Genomic DNA, 22909 nt, shown 5'->3' with positions numbered 1-22909 from the left:
ATATATGGAATTGATAATCCTGTTTTTTGAATTTTAAACACCAATGAACATTATAAATCCGATGTATTTTTGAAATCTGCAATAGTTGATTGCTTCCATTTAGATCCATGGGGCTCTGCCTCACAGTAACTATGTAAAGAATAGCAGGGGGAGTCATGAACTTTATACTTCTTTATAATTTCTTGACGTGAACCAGTGTGCTTCACTGACTGTCTGAACCAAAAAGTTAATGAGTGAAACTATTTGTCTCACTTTTCTTGTTTTGCTATTCATGTTTCTTGCTACGTATCACAGTAAGTATAATAAAGTAAATACCAACTTTTTGGTGGATGCTCTTTGACCTTTTTAAGTTATATCAATGATTAGTCATATTACTTCACAGTAAAATTGATAAAGGCGTAAATTTCCCGCTTGACCTCTTTAGATTGGTTTGTTTATAAAGGAATCATAGTTTTCTAATAATATATTATTGTTCTGGTACGTGAGTTCAACGAAATGGAAATAAAACAGTTTACTACATGTGCAATAGTTTTAGTTTTAATTTTTTCTGTAAGTACGGCACAATTGATTTTTTGATGTGTTGATAACAATAATTAATTTATTTATAAAGCTTTACCGGCCACGTAAGTCTTGATCTAGGGTATTATTACATTTGTTACTAATTGCACACTACATATTTATAACTATTTCATTTACATATATATTAATATTCACGATTTTTCCATTGCTGCCTTTACCTATTTTTTTTTTTTTCGTTAGTTAAATAAAATAATCGATAAAGGAAAACTCTCTCACAAATGATCTAACTCCATAGTTATCCTAATAAAAAGAATAAAACAAAGTTTGAAAATTAATGACCAATATCATCAATAATAATAGAGCAGTATCTTGCATCGATGATTATAACATAATCATATTATTATCTATTTGGTTAATCGTTTCATTATTAGGAGTTTTCCAACTTCCCTTATGTATATCTTTATGAGAAAATCGTGTCTCAGCTATTACCATGTTTTTAGACATCGCAAAGTTTATGATTCTAAGGCCGTTATCATTAGATTCTACGTGTAGGCTCTCTTTTCCGTTGGTGGGCGAAAATATATTCTCTCTTCCGACTTTGGCATTAAAAGCATATGAGGCACTAGAACTCTCGTTCTAGTGCCTCATAGAACATGTCTTTTTCATCATTATCTTTTTCTTCCGTTGGAGCGTGGATGCTAATAATGCTAATATTAGCGAACTTCCCTTTAAGTATTATTCGACATATCCTATAATCAATAACTTTGAAATCAATTACACTATGTTTGACCTTGATTCTTACAATAAATCCGGTACCAAATTAGTGTCGGGTAGGGTGTCCACTGTAGTAAATATTGCAGTTATTTTTTGCCAGGATGCCTAACCTAGTCCACCTCATTTCCTGTAAAGCAATGATATCTGCTTTGGCTTTATTTATTTCTTGTATGAGCAGAACCGTGGCTCCAGGCTGATAAGGGCTTCTTACGTTCCACGTACAAATTTTTAAATCATTATCCTTATTTCGTTTGCGAGTTCGTCGTAGTTTAGACAGTCCGGTTTCTTTCTTTGTAGCTCTCATAACAAAAGGTTTTTTACAGGGTTGGGTAGTTAACTCAACGCCAAACCCCTTTTTCGGAGGGCTATTTTACCAGCTCTCGTCAGTTCCCGACACAACTTTCCACCCGGGTTGGATACCGGATCTCCAGTTGGGTTGCTCGGTTTACATGGGACACCAGCGTGAAGGTGAGAGAGTCGGATTTGAGTAGAAGTTGCTAATTGGGTAAACTGGAATCAACTCCATGTTTTCGCATTCTACCCCTTTATCTTCCTTTTATATTCATCATTTAGCGTTTTTATCATAAATTGTAAATCTCACGAGTCGTGGACTAACATAGCCTGATTGTTTGCAAAGCTAAATAAAAATTTGTATTTTTGTCATATACGTATAGATATTTCCAGTCCACCACATCACATCTCCCGTATATTTTGTTTTACCATAAATATCTTTTTCCATTTCAGAGTCAAGTTGTGTCGTCCTTTGAAATATCCTGCTCAGAAAAAGGTTTTTTATGCTACAGGGACAACAAATTTTTTCAGTGTATCCATGATAATGGAAAATATATAATTACAGGTTCTCCTCAAGACTGCCCAAAAGGATTTCTTTGTAAAGATACTTCAAGATATGAGTGCGAGGAACCAATTTAATTATACTCTGATATATTTTGGATAGAATATTAAAAAATTATGATACGTACATATTATTATTCAAATTTATATTGTGTTTATAAATAAATTCATTCGGAAACTTTTTTTTACTTTTACTTTTTAATTTAGATTGAAACATCTAAAACAGATTTCAGGTGATAATAAGCGGATCGTAATAATAGGACAATACGAAGGCCACGTTGCTCATTATCGGACATCGGGAGTGGGTATGAATATGAATAATAGATAATAATATACAATAGTTTGACAGAAAGAAAAGGAATACGGAATTTAAACTAAATGTTTAAAACATAAACCAAACTATTGAACTTAACATGTTTACCATACAAAAAAAGTAGTCAACAAAATAAAATCATAAAAAAATAATAAACTTTAAAAGAACTATATTTATTAAGTATGGTTAAAAATGGGTACAGATAACAACAAACTGGTATTTAAATTAAAATTTGATCTGCAAATTGACAGCGCTTCCTCTTTTTTAAATTCTGCTTCTCCTAGTTCAAACTACTTTCCTCTAGGGTTGATATTAGCCCAAAGAAATTATCTCTTGTCGAAATAAAATATTGACAATCAAATGCTGCTTACAACACTCCAAATCTGGTGGCCTCTCAAAAAAAAAAACATTGACAGCCTCGCCTGAGATAATTTGTTGTATTTAAAGAAAATACACTGCTTGACTTTTCCCACTATTCACTTTTTATCAAAACTTGCAAAAACACCAAAATTTATTTTTTTTTAATAATTTTATGAAAAAAAAAAACAACCTTTCACATCCAAATCTCGAATCGAGCTCTTTGTGTTTCTTCTTCAAAAATCCTACTCGGTTTTCTCTCCTATTCATTCCTCAAATCTCTTCCTTTACAATCAACACACTCTAATCAAAACATATTTTTCCCACTTCGGTCTTGACAATAAAATCTAAGTCATACAATCATTTGGATTACCCCGAAATCAAACTTTACTGTTGTCAGATGTCTTAGAAACCAATTTCTCTTTATTTTTCCTAATCAAATTATGTAAATTACTGCTTAAAATCATAATCTTTACTACTTATCTCTAGGTACAATCGCTTACAAATAAATTTTTAATGTTCATTGTTTATTAACTCTTATACCTATACTTGCCCTTTTAAATCTATTGATGATTAACAGTTCTTGAAATCACTTTAAATACTATGACGCACTTTTCACTGGTATACAAAATTTTTCTTATCCATACCTTAATTCTAAAACCATATAAGTTTTAAATATATATATATATATATATATATATTAGTAGATTTTCTTGGGTTTAGATTCATAAAAAGTTTGTCATGATAGTAAGACATTTTTATTTACTTTTTTCCACGTTTCGGCAGGAAATCCATGCCTTTTTTAAGAAATAACATTGACTAAAATACGTTTTATAAAAGATATTAAAAGGTTTAAACGAAAAACTTTTGACTTACCAGGCATGTAAAAGTTCGTTGCTAACAAGTATACTACAAGTATACCAAGTATACTATTAAAATAATAATAAAAGCATAGGACAGACTCACTAAGTCACTACATGTAAAATGTATTTTAAAATTTAATATGTTGTTTATTGATGTTGGTTTATCATTTAAACCATCAGTTATTTTACTATTATAGGCGTTTTGAGATTATTTTTTTGTGTGTTTTTTAATTAAATTAAAATATGTCTTATTTAAATTTTTGACATCTTTTTTTATCATTTATTGCATTATTATTCTTTTTTATTTGTATAGACTCTAGGAGCTCCCTCTTCTTCCTGTTATGTTCACTTTTTAGGATCTTGGTTTTGTCAAAATCAAATTTATGTTTCTTTTCGTTTTCGTGTTTTGTGAGGGCGGTTGAGTTTTTTTTTGTCATATTTGTGAGAACGTATTCTTGAGTTAAGTAGATGACTGGTTTGTCCAATATATACTCCATCACAATTCGAGCAGTGAATTTCATACACAATATGCGATTTTTTTAGTGGAAGGATTTTTGTTTTTAGTCAGAAGATTTGCAAGTTGTTCTTATCAACCTTTTATATAAGGGACAGACATATAGTTTTTCTTTACCGTGTTGGTTTTATTGTTATTATTGTTATTGTAAAATGTATGCAGTCGCGATTTGAAAGTGTTCTGGACATGACTTTACATAGAAAAAACAGCACCATAACTACTTCATGTATTCAACCAATAAAACGTGGTCGTCGAGATATCTGAATTTCAACTCTCTCATCATCCCTTGTCTCAAAAGAAATCTGTAGTTTTCGGACTCGCCGATAGAGCTATCAGATTATCCCATCCTATCAATAGACCTCAGTCCATTAAAAAAGCAAACACATTAATTTAAGACACAGCTTGGATCGAATTGCATTGTAAATATTAATAGACTTTATAAATCTTTTAATATCAAATAATGTGTAGCTGTCATAGTTGTTAATGATTTTTGTACTAATGGATAAATATTTGAAATTAATAAAAATACGTATTTTATAAATAGTTTTATTGCATTCTCTATCAAAAAATACTGGAACTATCCGTTCTTTTTTTAAAATAAGTTCTAAAAAAGATAATAATAATCTTAAAAATAGGTACAATAATCCACAATACGGCATTAACAAAATAACAAATACCGGCAGTCCAAGGAAAAAGTGCGACTAGATCACAATCATTAATATAAATAAAATAATAAACTAATATCACAAAAATGCCTGAAAAACCATTAAGAAGTGCTTCTAGTTGGGCATATTTTCTTTTACCAGCGAAGCCTTGATATACTATGTTTTCACAGAATCTTGACAAGCCGTATCCAAAACCAAACAGCAAACAACTCCAGGTTATGAAGTCGTTCGACATTTTTCTTTTGGTAAGTACTAAAATAAATAAAAAAAACATTTGATAATTTTGAATAAAATCCTTTATAAAAAGGTATATAAAAAACCCAGTTGGGCTATGTCAAATGACGAAACGTTTTCGGAATAAGTATTCCATCATCAGTGTCCTAAAAAGTATTTAACCACTTAATTAAAAAGAACATGAAATAATTTAAGTTTTGACTAAGGTTAATGTAAAATGTGGTTAATACTTACAAGTTAATACATGGAAGTAGCCACTAAATATGGGGGTAAAAACCCTTTAAAAATTACTAAATAAAATTTAGTTTACATTATGTCTAATTTAAAATTAAGATGGTAAAGTTACCGTTGGATTGGTAACATGGCGACATATGACTCTACATTAAGTTGCAAGTCCTGAGACGGTATGTCTACGAGGACTTTATTAAAGCAACTGATTGAAATGACAATCTTGGCAGGTTATGACGGAAGTTGTGACAGAGCAGTCAGTGTAACTGTATATGTCTATTTAAGACAGAAGCCAACGTTGTTTAAAAATTGTGAAAGTTGAAATAAAATAAAATTATAACAGTATCAACCATCAATGTTATTGTAATAAATTATGTATGTGAAATGAAATTGTGGTGAGAAAATTATGTGATTATAGTTAGGCAACCAACTATACAGTGTCAAGTGGTGTGATGAAAAGATTCTAATATAAGGCCCTTTATGTTTTAATAATATTTGGTACCTGGAAAATGGAAACTAGACACAGGTGGAAAGTTGGGTTCTTGAAAAAGTATAGGAATTAAGTATAGGATTTAATTATAAATTTAAATTATAAATTATAAATTATCTTAACTTTAAATAGGGCAGTTTTGTTTCTGATGTAGTCATTCAACCAAAAAAGAGCTTCATCGCTAAACAAAATTCAATAATGAAAATCGAAATCAACGGCAATCTCGTTTTGGATTAATTCACCGAATCTACGAATCTAAGCCTTTCTAGGTGATGATGTACCTTTAATTCTTGCATGAGTTGGATTTTTTTAACATGCAAAGCAAGATCTTTCCACAAAATCTTCTATAAAGTGGATAGACACGTATACAACTGCTGTACATGATAACAGATATACTGATTCGTGTCGTGTACGCACTGTACGACGTGTCTGTGGATGCATCTTATCATTTAGAGTATGGTCTCTGAGGGACTATTATGGTGACCATAAAATGGACGTAGTGCGCGATACATATTTCGAACAGACCCACAATTTTCAAAATTAATTTGTACAATTTGGAAGCGTTCTTCAGGCGTCAAGTCTATTTATGCTGAAACGCCAAATCTAATCTAACATAAATGACTTGACAGCTGTCAAAATGGTCGAAAGTTAAAAAAGTGTTACCAACTTATATTTCTATACCTGAAAAAAACACCCTTTATAAAAAAAGAAAAAATACTTACGTAGCATACTGCAACTAGATAATGTCAGTCCAACTATGAACGCTGCTCTCAATTTGGTAGCAGAAAATTTAATCAGTACAGGCAACAGCACAAGTGACAGGCACCAAGAAAAAGCTATATATGACAACAAAACAGCCATATCTTCTTTCCTATAACCATCATTTTTCTGGAGCGAAATGTACGGTGTAATAGTTATAAAAAAGTTATAACTTACAGCGATGGATACTTTGGAAAACAAAATTGGGTAAAAATGCAAATCGCTGAGGCTTCTAAATAACGGATTAAATAAAAAGTCTATAAAAAAGTCCTTTAATGACCTGAATCTTCTCCTCCATAAAAATATTGTGTAAGGAGAGCAAGCACAACATGATTTTTTCTTGACCGAGTCAACGTCTTTTAAAAATTTGTTCTGTTTTTCCTTATAATTTGGAATATACTCGATATTATTTATGGGTTCGGGCTTTAGAACTACTTCAGTCAAAACTACAGCTTCTTTAACACTTTCTCTTCTTTCTGTTCTATTTATTTCTTCCAGCGCAGTACTTATTCTGCTCAATCGCTTGGGATCTATCACGTTAATGTTTGTTTCTTCAAATTCATCTATTTCTTCAGGTATCTGTGGTAAAATACTAACGCCAGCATTGCTATAGTACAACTGGACAGTATTTGGTGTTAAAGTTGGTAAATATCCCTCAGTAATTCTATCGGTAAAAGCCATGTTTTCTTCTTGCATGAGTAAATCATCGGATTCATCATTGTCTTCTTCGCTTTCTGTTTCATCACAAGAACTGTCTTCTTTGACAGAAAAGGATTCGCTACGCTTTATATCTGAAGTATTCCCGGAAGAAGTGAAGACTTTCATTTCTTTCATTTGCTGAGAAAATCTACAAGCAAAATAATTTCATTTATGTTTTATAGAAATACATATTTTTGTTGTACAATGAAAACATGTTTAACATATACAGGGTGTTTCTAAAAGTATGTCATAAATTAAATCACGCATTCCGGGGACAAAAATAAATTGATTTAATCCAACTTACCTTAGTACAAAAGTGTACACAAAAAAAGTTACAGCCCTTTGAAGTTACAACATAAAAAGTGTTTTTTTGCATTATCTCCTAAACTACTTGACATTTTGTAATAAAAATGGACACGTTACTTTCTTGTTATAAAAGCATTTTTCATAAAAAAGAAACAACAAAATCTAAGCGCACAGAAAAATTTTAAGGGGGGTGTGCATCCCTAAATCACCCAAACTTTTGAGTAAGTTTAAATCAAATGAATTTTGTGGCATCATTAGTTTAACACATTATTTTTAAACAATTTTTGCCTTTTATCACATTTTTTAAAAAACAGTTTTTATTGAGTTACGGCCCTTTTCATTAACCTTTAAAAAATTACGTGCAACTAAACAAACGGCTTAAATAAATTAACAAGTACAAAAAATGTCTATAAACTCTATAAATATGATATTACAATAAATGTTCAAAATAACCCCCATTTTCTTCAATACACATTCGGTATCGTTTTAATAAGGAAAACCGAATGCACTGAAAAATTATATTTTTCTGACGAAATTGATTTGCAGCTTCAATTATTCTAACCCTCAATTGTTGTTCGTCCTTTATTATTACAGAATACACTTTCTCTTTCATAAACCCCCAAAAGCAAAAGTCCATGGGGTTAAGACCTGGACCTCTGGGAGGACAACAAATAGGTGGGTCACGACCCCTTCCAATCCACCGACCAGTATACTGCCTGCAAAGGTATTCCCGGACTTCATTACTGCAATGCGGTGGAGCGCCATCTTGTAGAAACAACATATTTTGCCTTATTGCAATATTCACTTCTTCCAAATACTCTTGTAAATCGTTTGCCAAGAACTGCAAATAATTATCACCATTTAAATTGTTGGGAAGAAATACTGGGCCTATTAAATTGTAATCCACAATTCTTGCCCAAACATTAACTTTGAAAGTCCTTTGGTGATGAGTCGTTTTTTTGGCGTGAGGATTTTCGTCGGCCCAAATGAGCTCGTTATGATGGTTTGTTATTCCATTTCTACTGAAGGTAGCCTCGACGGTAAACAAAATATTTCTAATAAAATTAACAATACATAAAATTTTCCATTAACAACCAATCGCAAAATCCAATCCTTTTAGGATAATCTTCAACCAATAACTCTTGAACCGTTGTTAAGTGATAGGGTTTAATCAGCTGATCCTTCAAACGCCTCCAAACCCTTACGTGAGGAACATTTAGCTGAGCAGCTATTACCCTTGTACTTGTTCTAGGGACTTCTTCAATGATTTCTAAAATGTCTTCATCAGTTGCATCCATTATTGGACGACCACTATTGCCAGCAACTTGCGGTTGGAATGTACCCGTTTCCCGTAAAAGACGGGAAACGGGTACATTCGTCTATCGGGTGTATTTCGATTGGGGTATTTTACCGCATAAGGCTTTGCTGCTGCTGCACTATTTCCTTGACATTCTAATTCTGATTCATTTAATCTGATCCAACTTACCCAAAGTTAAATGCATATCTGCCATTTTCTGAAATGTGTAGGCCATTTTAATATCAAAATTTTTAATATTAATCTTATTCACACAATAAATGATAGCATCAAATTATTGACTATTATTGATGGAACTGTTTGTAATTATTGTATCCGTAGAAACTAATTGTAATTTTATGGCCAACTAGGAAAAAACTAGTTTTTTGAAAAAGTGATAACAGGCAAAAAAGTTTTAAAAATAATGTGTTAAACTAATGATGCCACAAAATTTATTTAATTTGAACGTACTCAAAAGTTTGGGGGGATTTAGGGCTAAACACCCCCCTTAAAATTTTTCTGTGCGCTTAGATTTTGTTGTTGTTTTTTTATGAAAAATACTTTCAAAACAAGAACGTAACCTTTCCATTTTTATTACAACATGTCAAGTAGTTTAGGAGATAATTCAAAAAAACAATTTTTATTTTGTAACTTCAAAGGTCTGTAACTTTTTTTGTGTACACTTTTGTACTAAGGTAAGTTGGATTCAATCAATTTATTTTTGTGCCCGGAATGCGTGATTTAATTTATGACAAACCTGTATTTTGTTTTTTCTTAACTACATAGTCATTATCATTATGACAGGAGTTTCATTGTTTAACGAATCTACAAATACTCTGTTGATGAAATATTTATTTTTATTGACGAATTTAAAAAATTTGTCTTTTATCCAAAATTGTCCAATCTCTCTACTATTTTTAAAGATCTCGAGTGAACTATACATACTGGACCAAGAGTCTGGTAACACCTAATTACTTCTTAAATATATGGTTCGAATTATACAAAAACAGGGATACAACTATTTTGCAATATGAAGATTTGATGTTTGTAATATTGCCAGATTTACATTTTTCATGTCATTAGTCACTTTGTAGGTATCATTTTAGGTATATTGCACTTTTATTGATATATTCATTTTAATGGCACTTCAACCATGTACAATACTTTTGATTTTACGTAGTCAGAACAGATTAAAAAAATAAAAAAAAACTAGAAACGCCTGATCGTCTCAATCTTTTTTTATTCTGGTCTATTGTGTACTACTATTTGATCTGTGAGCACAGTGTGGTCCCAATATAGCTTGAAGTTGACGTTTTCAAGCATACTCTCTGAGACGTATTCATAATATGGAAGATGGTTAGCTTGAAGAAGTCAAAGTTTGATAGCTACTTCTTGATGAAGGATTTCCCTACTGAACCATACCGTTTCTTATATTCAGCTGCAGCAAATGCCTGTCAGCCCCCAGTAAGATGTTGGATGGTTTCTTGGGCTAGACATCCATATCGGCATTTGTCGTTTTGGACTTAAGGATATTTGATGATATATTTAAGGTAATTTTTTGTTGGTATAACCAGATTCTGAATGGCAAGTAATGAACCTTCTGTTTCAGGGAACATCTTTCCTGATGTCTGCCAATAGTTCGACGCTATATCGTTGGCTGTATGCAATAGTGGCTTAACACAAAAATTGACAAAATAACATCACCAGAGGGCTTGAAAAAGCCTTATTTTTGACCTGCAAAACTGGCACAATAATAATAGCAAAAATGTCCGCTAGCCGTCACTGGTGCCGCTATGACATGTTGTCAGTTGAGATAAATTATTTCTTGCAGTACTGGCCCTTTTTAGTTGTGGAAGTCGAACCTTGTCAATATTAAGTTTCCATGCAATACCGGCACTTTTGAGTTATGCCTCTATAGCAGACAATTTTAGATATTTTCAAACTGTATCGTTGAGAATTTTGGAGTTGTGTCACATTAAATAAAAGGAATAAATTTATTGTTTGAAAAATGTCAGATTCAAAGGGTTATGAGAAAAAAAGTGAATATCTCTTCCAAACAATCGATTTAGTAGAAAACTTTAGACCATTTTTTGAGTACATCTACTGGTTTAAACAAAAAATAAACCCATTTTAGTTCTTATACACACCCTCATTACATGAATGGTGATGAGGATGTATCGTCTACATTTACAGAGGTCTCTGATGAAAATGTGGAAACTGAAGTACCTGAAGACGTGACCATGAATAAACCTTAAAGTAGGAAAAGGAAGGCTATTCCGGACCAATAGAAAAGAAATGTCAGAAAGTTTCTTAGAAATTCAGGCCAAAAATACACCAATGTTAACGGTAATCTTGTACAGACTCGCAGTTTAGGTACATCTTGCAATTAATGTATACTGAAATGTGATGAAACATTCACGTTACAAGAAAGAACACAGATCTTTGAAAAATATTGGTCAATGGCACATATGAATTAACAAAGAAGTGATATTCTTAGATCCATGTCTATAATTAAACCAACATATCGATATGCAGATAAAGGTAACACATCAAGCCATGATTATAATCATGCATTTTATTTGGAAAACCGTGATCAGAAAAAAAAAGAGTGTGCAAAAGATTTTTTATATCCACCATTGGAGTTACTAATAGATGTATTTGAACTATTATTGGGAAGACGGAAAGTGGCTTAACAAGCAACGATCAAAGAGGTAAACATAGCATACATAAAACATTTTGTAACGAAACTATGAACAGGTTCGTAAATACCTTTCTTCAATTCCGACAATGGAGAGCCACTATTGTCGAAGTAGTACCTCAAAAAATATATAAAACTAGGCAAAAAATTGACAGATCTGTACAATGATTATAAAGCTGATTGCCAAAGAGACAATGATGAATTTGTAAAAATTGGTTTATATCGTAAACTTTTTAATTATATATTTAACTATGGAGAGGGAGAGGGACATGTTAAGTATAAGCCTCAGAGATAAAATTCTTAACACCGAAATACGTCGAAGAATTAAAGTAACCGACATCATGGAAAAAATAGCGACATTGAGATGGCAATGGGTAGCACATGTAGCAAGACAAGACACCAGCATATGGTCTCATAAAGTAACATTCTGGAGACCTCGTGAAACAGTTGAGAAAAAAGAAGCGTGGGAAGACCCAAAAAGAGATGAATAGACGATATAACAGCTGTAGCTGGAAAGCAGTGGATGAAAATTGCAAAAGATAGAGAAGCGTGGAAGCAATTGAAGGAAGCCTATGTCCAACAATGGATAAATTAAGGCTCAAGAAGAAGAAGAAGAAGAAGAGTTAACTATGCATTCTTTTGTTGCATTCGATAAATATTCGAGCAGTGAAGAAAAGATAGTCTTACTTATAATAATCATCATAAGAAGAAAAACTTAAGCCGGGAGCTAAAAAAACTTGACAAAGAGAATGTAACTAACTTGCAAAAAGTTCTTGTTTTGACCTACAAGCTGCTCTACCGTCACCAAAAGGAGACGTTTCCGCTTTCTATTATAAATCTAAGCTATCAACATGTCATTTCCCTATAAGTGAACTTCAAAAAAAAGGGACTGGGAAAGGTGCACAGCTATATTTGGCACGAAGGAGTAGGCAGTAAAGGTGCCTTAGAAATTGGTTCGTGCCTGCTCATGTATTTGGAACACATATCTATAAAAACCGATTCTGACGATTTGAAATTTATACTTTACTCAGATAATTGTGGTGCGAAACGCGTTCAACAATATGAAAAAGTGATTTACAAGCAAAATCTCAATGGAACTAAAATTAAGACTGGTCAAGTGCTATGTCTTCCCGGTCTTGTTCTATGGAGCAGGGGCATGGACCACAACGGAAGCCACCCTGAAGAAACTAGAATCCTTTGAGCTATGGATATATCGCCGTATTCTTCGGATATCCTGAAACTGATGCTTTAAAAAGGGGGCCTATTTATCTACCGATTCATTACGCTATGCTAATCCAAACTGCTCGTTGCAAACAACCATTCGAATTATACGAATTATGTAATAATCATTTTTTTAACCTGAAAAAGTTAAATACTAAAACAGCGACAATTTTCAATGAATATATCCAAGGAAATACTTTTCATTTCAACGATGTTTGTGAAATTCATGTAAAAAAAAGCTCTGGTACTCACTACTATTTTAAAACTTTAGTTGCACAAGAGGAGTTGCACCAACAAAAAAAAGAAAAGGTTTAGAAAGCATGGATAATATAGAACTAGAAAAGGCTTACACAGGCAACCTGACAATAACTGAAAAGAAGAAAAAAGACCTTACTAGCCTTTGTACAGACAAGAGTGTTCCACCAATTCACGCTGATTTCTACCGGCATTAAAAGCATTGTTAATCATAACTTTTCCTATTATTATTAATATATATATTTTTATTTTGTTCGTCTAATAAACACATTTTCTCATTTAAGTAACTTGTAGTATTCTTTATTGAACCTTTATTTCAGTTGATAGGAATAACAAAAAAATGCCAGTTTTGTCTTTGCATTAATTAGTCTAGAAAGACAAAATGTTGATGTGCAATAGTGGCACAACTCAAAATAAGGGTTGAATTTAAAAGTCTGTGTTACAATTCATTAAAGGCTACTTAACGCTCTCCCAAATAAACCAAAATTTATTTTTTTTTTTTTTTTTTTCAAAAATCCCAATCCATGTAGTAAAACAAATAAGACAAAATTATTGGTACACAAACTTTAAACCCCTGTTTTGAAAAATTACCAGTTTTTGTGTTGTGTTATTGCATACAGCCGACAATATCGTCGACATAATCTTGACTGACTTCATTGGGATGTTGCCTGTGCAGAGGATTACCCATCCTAGTGCGCAATTTTTCGTTCTTAGTAAGATGGTTTATGTGCATTTCTGGTTCCCTCAGCTTGATCGGTGTTGTGTCATCTACTGCACAAATCACGCGATGTAAGAGCGACATCACCTGCAGGTTCATGTTTTCATCTTGGAATAGTACAGCTAAGATACCAGCCTGTTCCAATAACAGTAAACGTCAAGCTATTGTTAGTTATATAAATTAATGTCAAAATCACAGCATTTTAAATTTACTAAATTACTTCAAAACTATTTGGTACTGGGAAGTTTTTTATGACCTTCATGACTAGATAAAATACGAAATGTTACATATACATGTAGTTGAACTTGTATTGAAGTGATGATTTCATTACAGTATATAGAGTGTTGGTACAGAATAATGGTGAATCTGGCAACATTGCAATCATCAATGTTGTAATCGCCATATTGCAGAATGGGCGTATCCCGATTTTTGTACATTCTGAACCATTTAAGAGATAATTAGGCGTTTCCTGACATTTGGTCCACTCTGTATACTGTGTAACCTAATATAGGCCACAGTTTACCTGACCTCTAACTATACAGCGTTCAGCTCAGTAATGACACAATACTGAGTAGTTTTTCTTGTAGTCAATCTTCAAGTGTTTGAACTAACTTAAAAGCTCATACTTACATTGGAAGAGTTTGGTAACGGCTATACCCAGGCATATTCTCAGGATCAACTTTGGGCAGTCTTATAATCAGAGTAGCAGGAATGATGTTTAGAATGATAGCTGCGTGAATCATAGAAACATACAGTATTTTGTAATTACCAATAAGAAGCAGAACAACATGTGGCATGACCAACAAGCTGATCGCTCTAGCAGACTGTATGTTACCTTCGAAGGATCTTTCTGTACTCTTGTATCTTCTTCGTGCTATATGTCTGAGATGAGTGTAAATTATATTGGAAAATGCGCCTAAAATTAAATATAACTGTAACTACTAAATAAATGATTATTATTTCAATATTATATTAGCAATTTTCCTTTTGACATGTGTTCTAGCAAAAATATCTAAAGCTAAAATCTGAAGAGTCAAACATGATCAACAAATTTAGTAACGACAGTTTTCCAGGTTGAACTGCGTCGATTATCATTGCGCCGAGCTTTTTCAGGTCTCTTTAGCCCCCAGACACTACTACACTGATCACTAACCAATGCATTCCTATCATTTGGCTACTGGGAACAGAGCAGAGGACGGTTCATTTATGTCGTCGATGGTGACGTGGTTTGGGTAGCGGTTAGCGTGGGGGTTAGCCTAGAGATTGGCACGGAGATTGGGGGAGCGCGAACATTTCTGATGGTAGGGTTTTGATTGGAAGGTAGAGCGGGGAATATTCTCTTTATGAGAGGACTCCATGTCTAAGATAACCGTATGCTGTCATCTCTTTTATTGAGGTAATTTGGCCTTTTTTCAATTTCTATGGCTTCTCGGATAATTCTTGGCTTATAGAAGCGGGTGGGGGCTATGGTTCTGGAGTTTTCAAAATCAATTTTGTGACCTGTATTAAGATGGTGTTGACCTAGAGCTGAAATTAAATTGGAATTGCGAACAGAAATGAAATGTTTATAAATCCTATTTTGGATTCTACGATTTGTTTGGCCTATATAGGATTGGTATCAGTCTGCATAAGGAATTTCATAAACTCCGTGTTGTTGATTTGGAATGTTGTCTTTGACTGATCGGACAAGAGATGAAAGTTTTTGTTGGGTGGTAAATATTGACTTTATTCCTCTTGATCTAAGAATTTTGTCGATTGTGTCAGTGATACCTTTAATGTAAGGAAGAAAAGCTTATTTATGATGATGGTCTGAGATAACCGTATTAGCACGTATCTGTCCAATATACATTTTGTCTTGTGTTTGATGGGATTGTTTTTCAATGAGAATTATATTGCCTTCGGATCCAGGCTTTTTTCCGGTAGCGAACGATGATATTTGGCATTTCCACGACCAGCTCTGAAACTAATTTTTTTGTAGTTGATGCTTTTCTGGCAAATGCATCAGCTCTTTCATTGCCATGTATTCCTGGTGTCCTGGAAACCATGACATTGTGACACTATTATGTTTCGCTAGCCTCTTGAGATCCTCTTGACATTTCCTCACTAGCCTAGGCTTATAACAGTCCCAAAATATTGAGACTTAAATTTTGCCCCCAAAATGTTTAGATAAATTTTTTGGCTCATTTGGTGTTCCATTCACTACCGGATATTTGTAATATTTATCAAAATACTAATAATAGTGTAATACTCTTTAAAAAAATATATTGCTCAAAATCTAATCAACTTACCACCAAATATTCCATATATAATAAAATGAGGAGGAATCACAACTCCGGCTGCCAGTAACAGAGTACATACTGTTATTATGACTTTGTATGGAAAGCACTGCCTTTGTTCTAGCTGATTTATTAAGAAATTTGACCATGGTGCTACAATAAATAAAAGAATGGATTTGCTATAATAATACATTTTTTTTTAATAAATTTAAATGAGTGATGGATTCGACATTCGACCGTTACTTGATGGAAATTCATTTTATTTAACAATAAAACACTGAAAACTTTGTTTTCAAAACTTCCACAAAATTTATTATAATATTTTATCACTACAGCTGTTTCGGCAGAGTACCTTTCTCAAGTGATATATTTTTGATATGAGTTTACATTTTATAGTCTTTGTCTAAATAGGTTGGGGAGGGGAGAACTGTTTGTGTCAAGTTGGTCATTTCGAATTATGTATGTGTTTTTTAATTTGTTAATTTCCATAGATTCTAATAAAGATAGCTTAAGGCCTTTATTTTGAATGTGAAGAATTTGAAATTCGTCATTAAACGAACGATTATGATCTAGAAGGTGAATCTGTTTTCTTATTATTGAAAGCTTTTTTATGTTCTGCTATACGTTTGTTAAAAGTTCTACCAGTTTGACCAATGTGTAAGTGCTTTTTATTTTGGCTCTTGTTGTTTTTAATATATTTGCCTAAGTTGTTGTTTGCTCTAAAAGCTGGAGTTATTCCTTTCTATCTGGATGGTCTGTCATTCTTCTTCTATTTTGTTGCGTGACTGGATTCTCCAACCTTTTTTTCATCCTCTTGTCTATTTGCTACCTGTTTCTCTGGAGACGCCCTAATTGGTAATTTAATATGTCTCTAGCAGGTTTTTGTATTATTGGTAATTCTTTAACTGATGTTACTAGTTCACACAGAATTATTAGTTTAGTAAAATTTAGTAAAAGTCATAAAAAATTATGACTGCAGTAATAAAAGAAAGTGTTATTACCTGTTAGGTTCCAAGCTGCTATATATAAAAACGTTGTCCATGATGCTTTTTCTATGGAATAATGTCCCCCATCAACCAATTGTGCAAAAATTATTCCGTAACACTGGTACAAAGATGAGGTTAAAAGCTAAAATATTGAAATTAGGATCACTACGTTATAATAAATAATTTTTGTGATATGCTATGTATATATATATATATATATATATATATATATATATACAGCCACACACATATACGTGTAGATAAAGAGATCCCTATCTCGGTGTATCTATGCCAGATATACCCACTAAGATATAGAGGTTGAAGTAGGTAGAAAGCTAAATTAAATGGCTTTGGTGTTGGTGTTAAAGATATCTATGTTGCTGTTTTTTAGAATTACACTGCACTGCCTCATCATGCTGTATATAGGCGAGCAATCTGTCTCATAAAAACAAAACAGCCCTCTATGACTTAACCTTAAGCTAATCTTAGGTACTAAGAACTTTATGTACTAAATGAAGAATAAATCTTGTTATAATTTATTCACGACAACATATACAATCAGCATTGCTTGCATTCTCCATCTCTGTTCCAGTGTTACAAATTTAGAAGTTTCATGCATACTTCTGTAAGGCAACAAATAAAAGTTATATTTTCTACCATATAGGCATCTTAAAAATTTTTTTATACCTTTCCAACTAAATCTATATTTACTTCTGCATGAGGTACCCAAACTACAGAAGCATACTCGAGGTGTGGTCTAACCAAGGAGTTGTATAATTTAATTATGCTATCATCTTAAAATGTTTCATTGCACACTAAGATCTTTACACACCGATTTTCTTGGCAATTTTCTATTATTTATATCGTAAGTCATTTTTATGACTTTTGTCTTTATATTTTGTTCTGAAGTAATTTTCTTGTGGCATCTTAAAGCAATTACTATTTTAATGGGAATAAGCCACAATTGAAGTTTAAATAAGTTTATTGATGTTTCAATTTCCACTTCGGAAATCGTTCTCAAAATACAAAGATTAATAAATTAAACAAATTTTGTTTTTTGTTATTGGTGAAAAATTCTTCTAACAATTTAATTTTATCTGACTCATTTATATTGACAATTCAAACATATATTATATATTTTAAAGTAGAAGACTTTAAAATTATATTGCCAATATTGCTAAAATGCGTTCCTGGGACGACTTTTACCGTCTTGAGAAAAGCTTCCCATTCTTCCATGGGCATCAACCGAAACTACTCACAATTTATTGGAGCAGGCATTCTGTTTCTTACTCATCGTTTGAGTTGGTCCCAAACATGCTCAATTGGGTTCAAATCTGGGCTTTGAGCCTGCCAATTCATTTTTGTCACACGACATGCTGGCTACGTATGGCCGCGCGTTGTCTTGCATAAAAATGAAGTTTTCGTTTATAAACTCAGCAAAAGGTATTACATGCTCGTTTAGAATATCGGTAATGTATCGGTAAGCATTCATTGACAATATGCAAAGGCAAGGACGGAGAACTACTAACAGAGAAACAAAAAATTATAATGAGATGGAAAGAATTATTTGAGGAAAACCTAAATGCAGACAATGGAAATGATCAAAACGAGACAATACATTTTACGGTGGAGCAGCACATTGAAATCCGAGTTATGAAGACGTAGTTCAAATGACAAAGAAACTAAAAAACAGTAAAGCGCCAGAAACGGATGGAGTTTCGGCAGAACTGTTGAAATATGGAGGACCCAAACTCTGGGGAAGAATCCATTACCTGACAAAGTTGGTATGGACCAAGGAGCAAATTCCGGAGGAATGGGCAGTTGGTAAGAGGGAATGCCAAAATTACAGACCAATTGCATTGCTAAATGTAATATACAAAATCCTTTCTGGCATTATCTACACTAGATTGTCAGAATACTCCGAAAATATAATTAGTGATTATCAAAATGGATTCAGACCAAATAGAGCCACCACAGACAACATATTTATACTTAGAACAATACAAGAGAAAGCTTATGAATATTACATAGAACTATATAGGTAATTCGATGTAGAATTGAACAGGCAAGAAACTCATTTCAAAAATTCAAGACTCTATTCTCCAATAATTCATTAAATTTGGAAATCCATGAAAAGTTTATAAGATGTTACGTGTGGTCTGTACTTTTGTATGGATGTGAAACTTGGACTTTAAACGCCGATATCATGAATAAAATCGAGGCGTTTGAGATGTGGTTGTATCGAAGGATACTAAAAATTCCATGGACTAGCAGAACCAGAAACGAAGAAGTTCTTCGAAGAATGGGACATCAACGAACTCTATTAAATATTATTAAGAGGCGTAAACTAGAATATCTTGGACATATAATCAGAGGACCAAGATATGAGTTCCTTCGGCTAATTGTCAACCGTAAAATCGAAGGAAAGAAATGGATAGGACGGAAGAAACTCTCTTGGTTGAGGAATTTGCGGTAGTGGACAGGTTTGACAGCGGACCAATTGCTACACGTAGCGCAAGACCGAGATCAGTATAAAAATATTATAAGCATGGTAGTCGCCGACGTTCCGTAGGGATATGCCACTCTAAGAAGAAGATATAATATGTATATAGACTTTAAACAAGCTTTTGATAGTGTGAAAGGAGACAAAATGCTGGAAGACTTCCGAAATCTAGGTATACCAAAAAATATATCAGCCTCATAAAAATGACGTTGCAGTGTTCAAAAGCCGTAGTTAGATTAGATGGAGAACTGTCTCCCCTGTTTGACATCAACATGGAGGTGAGACAGGGAGACGCACTTTCAACCATGTGATTTAACCTAGTTCTTGAAGCAATCATCAGAAAAACCAATGTAGCCAGCCATAAAAATACCACAACGGTGCAAATTACTGCATATGCAGACGATGTCGCCATTATTAGTAGAAGCAAGACACGACTAATGGAAACGTTCAAGGAAATTGAACTTGAAGCACAAAAAAGAAGGCTTAAAATTAACAAAACAAAAACTAAATAGATGTCCATCAAAAGAACACCTGAGAATGAAAATAATATAGCAATAGACAATTACTATTGAACTATTGAACAATAGTTCACACATTCAATACTATTGAACGTGTGGATGCCTTCACATATCTGGGCACAGAAATAAATCAGAAGAGAATTTCGTAAGTAGCAGTTAATGCACGTATTTCCAGTGAAAATCATACATACTATGCTAATAAAAGATTGATGATATCTAAATTATTAGACAAAAGAACCCAAATGACTATCTACAGAACTTTGATTAGACCCGTAGTAACCTATGGTTGTAAATCCTGGGTAATGACGAAAAAAGAGGAAGTCCAACTCAGGACGTTCGAGAGAAAGATACTGAGAAAAGTATATGGCCCAGTACAAGAGAAAGACGGCACATGAAGAATCTGGAAAAACGACGAGGTTAATGAACTGAATGAAGGATATGACATTTTAAGATTTGTGAAAAGTCAAACACTGTCACGGCTGGGACATGTTCACAGCCCAAGACAGCGACAAGAAAACACGAAAACGACAAAGATGGTACAGTGGAAGCCGGTAGGAAGGCGAAAAAAAGGAAGGCCCAGGACGAGATGATTGGATGACGTGGAAGACGACCTAAAAACCATGAATATAAGACAATGGAGGAGAAGGGCTCAAGAAAGATTTGAATGGAAGAACATAGCCAGACAGGCAAAAACCCATCTAGGGTTATGATACCAACAGAAGAAGAATCGGTAAGCATTCAACACTCCTCTATCAATAAACACGAGATTAGTACGGCCTTTAAATAAAATGCCTACTCAAAACATTACCGAGCCTCCTCCAAAAGCAACACGTGCTCATCAAACACAAGCAGCGTATCGTTCCACACGTCTTCTGTAGGTTTTGATGCGTCCGTCTGAACCATCCTGGACTCATCGCTAAACAAAACATTTTTCCAGTCTTCTATCGTCCAGTGCTCGTGGTCTGCAGCAAACTCGGCAAGTCGGCGTTGTCGATGTGCTGCTGTTAACAAAGGTCATGTTGCTGGACAGACCAAATTCCCTCAACCTTCTTTTCACTGTAGAAGTGCTTAAGGATGTCTTAGCTTCAGCTTCAAAACCTGAGAAAGCTGTTCAATACGTCTACAACCGGATTATTCTGAATAGCTGTAAACAAAGTTAGGTTAGCCATGATGATCGCTAATTTCCTGGGCGGATAGGCAGCATAAGAAGAAAGAAATTTCGGTGACCACTTAACATAAGTCATTTTCGTGCAGTATTCTTTTATTCTTTCTGATGATAAGTTAATTTGTATTATCATCTTTTAATAAAATTATTTTTGATATTATTTAAAGTGTTACTTTTACATGAATAAGTTCTAGATAAACCAATAATATGATGGAATTATATTTAATAAAAGGAGAAACAAATATATCGTATATCTAATTAGCAGGAAAAACAAAAACAAAACATTTAAATACAAAAGCAAACTTCTAAGGCCGTAGCAGATATGATAATATCTGGAGGCTAACGCGTAAGATTGAGATTAAGGACTGCTTAAAGAGATGTAGAATGTTAACAAATGTTCTCTATTTTTATACAAAAAATATAAAGGAGAAAAACTGATCATAATAAAAAATTATACTTTGATGTAATTAAATAAATATTCCACAATTTGAAGTACAATGCCATTATCTTTGTTGATTTGGTCAGATAAGTATTTATACAAATAAAGCTTACGTCAAAAATAGAAATGATTATCTTACCTCTATTAGTCCTATCCCGATCTTCGTGACAAATTTTTCCTTTCTGTTTTTGCTGCTGTTAATATCTTCCGCGTTGTTCGTAAAAGTAGACGAAACTATTTCCGATAAAGTGACACTTCTATGCATCTCGTTTTTCTCGAACTCCTATCATTTATTAAAGAAATGACATTTTTTCTTAAACTTCCACATAGGTGATTATTATTAAAGGTTTTAGACGCAGCATGATCAATCGCTATACTGTACACTTATCTCTTATCTCTTTGATTACACATTATCAGGAAAATAATTTGTTTATGAATTACGACTATGATTCTGTTTCATTATGTTTATTGGGTTCCTCTGTATCAGCACGAAGCTCTACTGATATGGAAACATGTGGAATACATTCATGATTTTGTTTTAAACATTCCTTAATATTTACAAAATGTTATCTCGATGTATAACCAACGAAGTCATTTAGTCTAGATACGCATGACCTTTTTACTACGGGCGATGTACCTATAATAAATAGTATAAGTCATTTCAAAACTAATAAAATCTATATCTAACTAAAAGTAGCTAGAATATTTGAATCACATAATTTTCTTATAACCGCACACATTGTTTAAGAAGTCTTAGTATAAAGAAGAGAAGATTATTATGATTTTGTTTTATTTAAATTAATGTGTCTCGGCTGCAGTGACCATTGACACAAACAATATTTTGTACAATAATTAGGTACAATAAACATATGTTACTAATTGCTACAGTTAATCTATAAGCTTAGAACCTATGAATAAATAATACAACAGTTTTATTACTAAGTTATAAGTTAAAGGTAAAGTAAATGGAAAACAAGGGGTCATATTCTGTTGAACAACTGAACGTCTTTCAAGAAACCAATTAGGTTAAAGACTTGATCGGGTGAGTTTAAAACGTCTTTGATATTTGACTTAAGTTTATGTTGTACTCTGTGTTTTGCATACCGGGGACACTCGATCAGGATGTGTTTCACAGTTAATACACTTGACCAGATTTGGCAATTGGGCTTCGGCTCGGACTTCATTAAGTATTCATGTGTGAATCGGGTATGTCATATTCTTAATCTTCGGATGGCAGCTTTTTCTTTTTTTAATGCACTCTTA

The 22909-nt window shown here is 33.1% G+C and overlaps 1 protein-coding gene and 1 long non-coding RNA gene across 2 annotated transcripts; one reads left to right on the top strand and one right to left on the bottom strand.

Annotated features, from left to right (window-relative positions):
* Window positions 1-380: 380 nt before the first annotated feature.
* Window positions 381-2333, top strand: LOC140441513 (uncharacterized). The gene is made up of 2 exons (XR_011951010.1): window positions 381-549; window positions 2038-2333. It is a non-coding gene; the product is annotated as an uncharacterized lncRNA (long non-coding RNA).
* Window positions 2334-4722: 2389 nt separating this feature from the next.
* LOC140432650 (uncharacterized) lies at window positions 4723-22155 on the bottom strand. The gene is made up of 6 exons (XM_072520686.1): window positions 21786-22155; window positions 17037-17163; window positions 16048-16188; window positions 14390-14675; window positions 6532-7415; window positions 4723-5109 (listed from the first exon to the last, which is right to left on the bottom strand). The coding sequence occupies exons 1-6, from the start codon at window positions 21909-21911 to the stop codon at window positions 4754-4756; spliced, it is 1920 nt and encodes a 639-aa protein (XP_072376787.1). The 5' UTR covers window positions 21912-22155; the 3' UTR covers window positions 4723-4753.
* Window positions 22156-22909: the final 754 nt, after the last annotated feature.

Source organism: Diabrotica undecimpunctata, chromosome 1 (assembly GCF_040954645.1).
Source record: "Diabrotica undecimpunctata isolate CICGRU chromosome 1, icDiaUnde3, whole genome shotgun sequence".
Taxonomy (NCBI): domain Eukaryota; kingdom Metazoa; phylum Arthropoda; class Insecta; order Coleoptera; family Chrysomelidae; genus Diabrotica; species Diabrotica undecimpunctata.
This window is presented reverse-complemented; position numbering and strand designations above follow the sequence as displayed.

Coding starts and splice junctions, on each gene's coding strand:
- LOC140432650 (XM_072520686.1), bottom strand. CDS start 21,911: ATGCATAGAAGTGTCACTTTATCGGAAATAGTTTCGTCTACTTTTACG. Junction 17,164..21,785: donor TCGGGATAGGACTAATAGAG/GTAAGATAATCA, acceptor TCAATATTTTAG/CTTTTAACCTCATCTTTGTA. Junction 5,110..6,531: donor ATCTAGTTGCAGTATGCTAC/GTAAGTATTTTT, acceptor TATTTATTTTAG/TACTTACCAAAAGAAAAATG.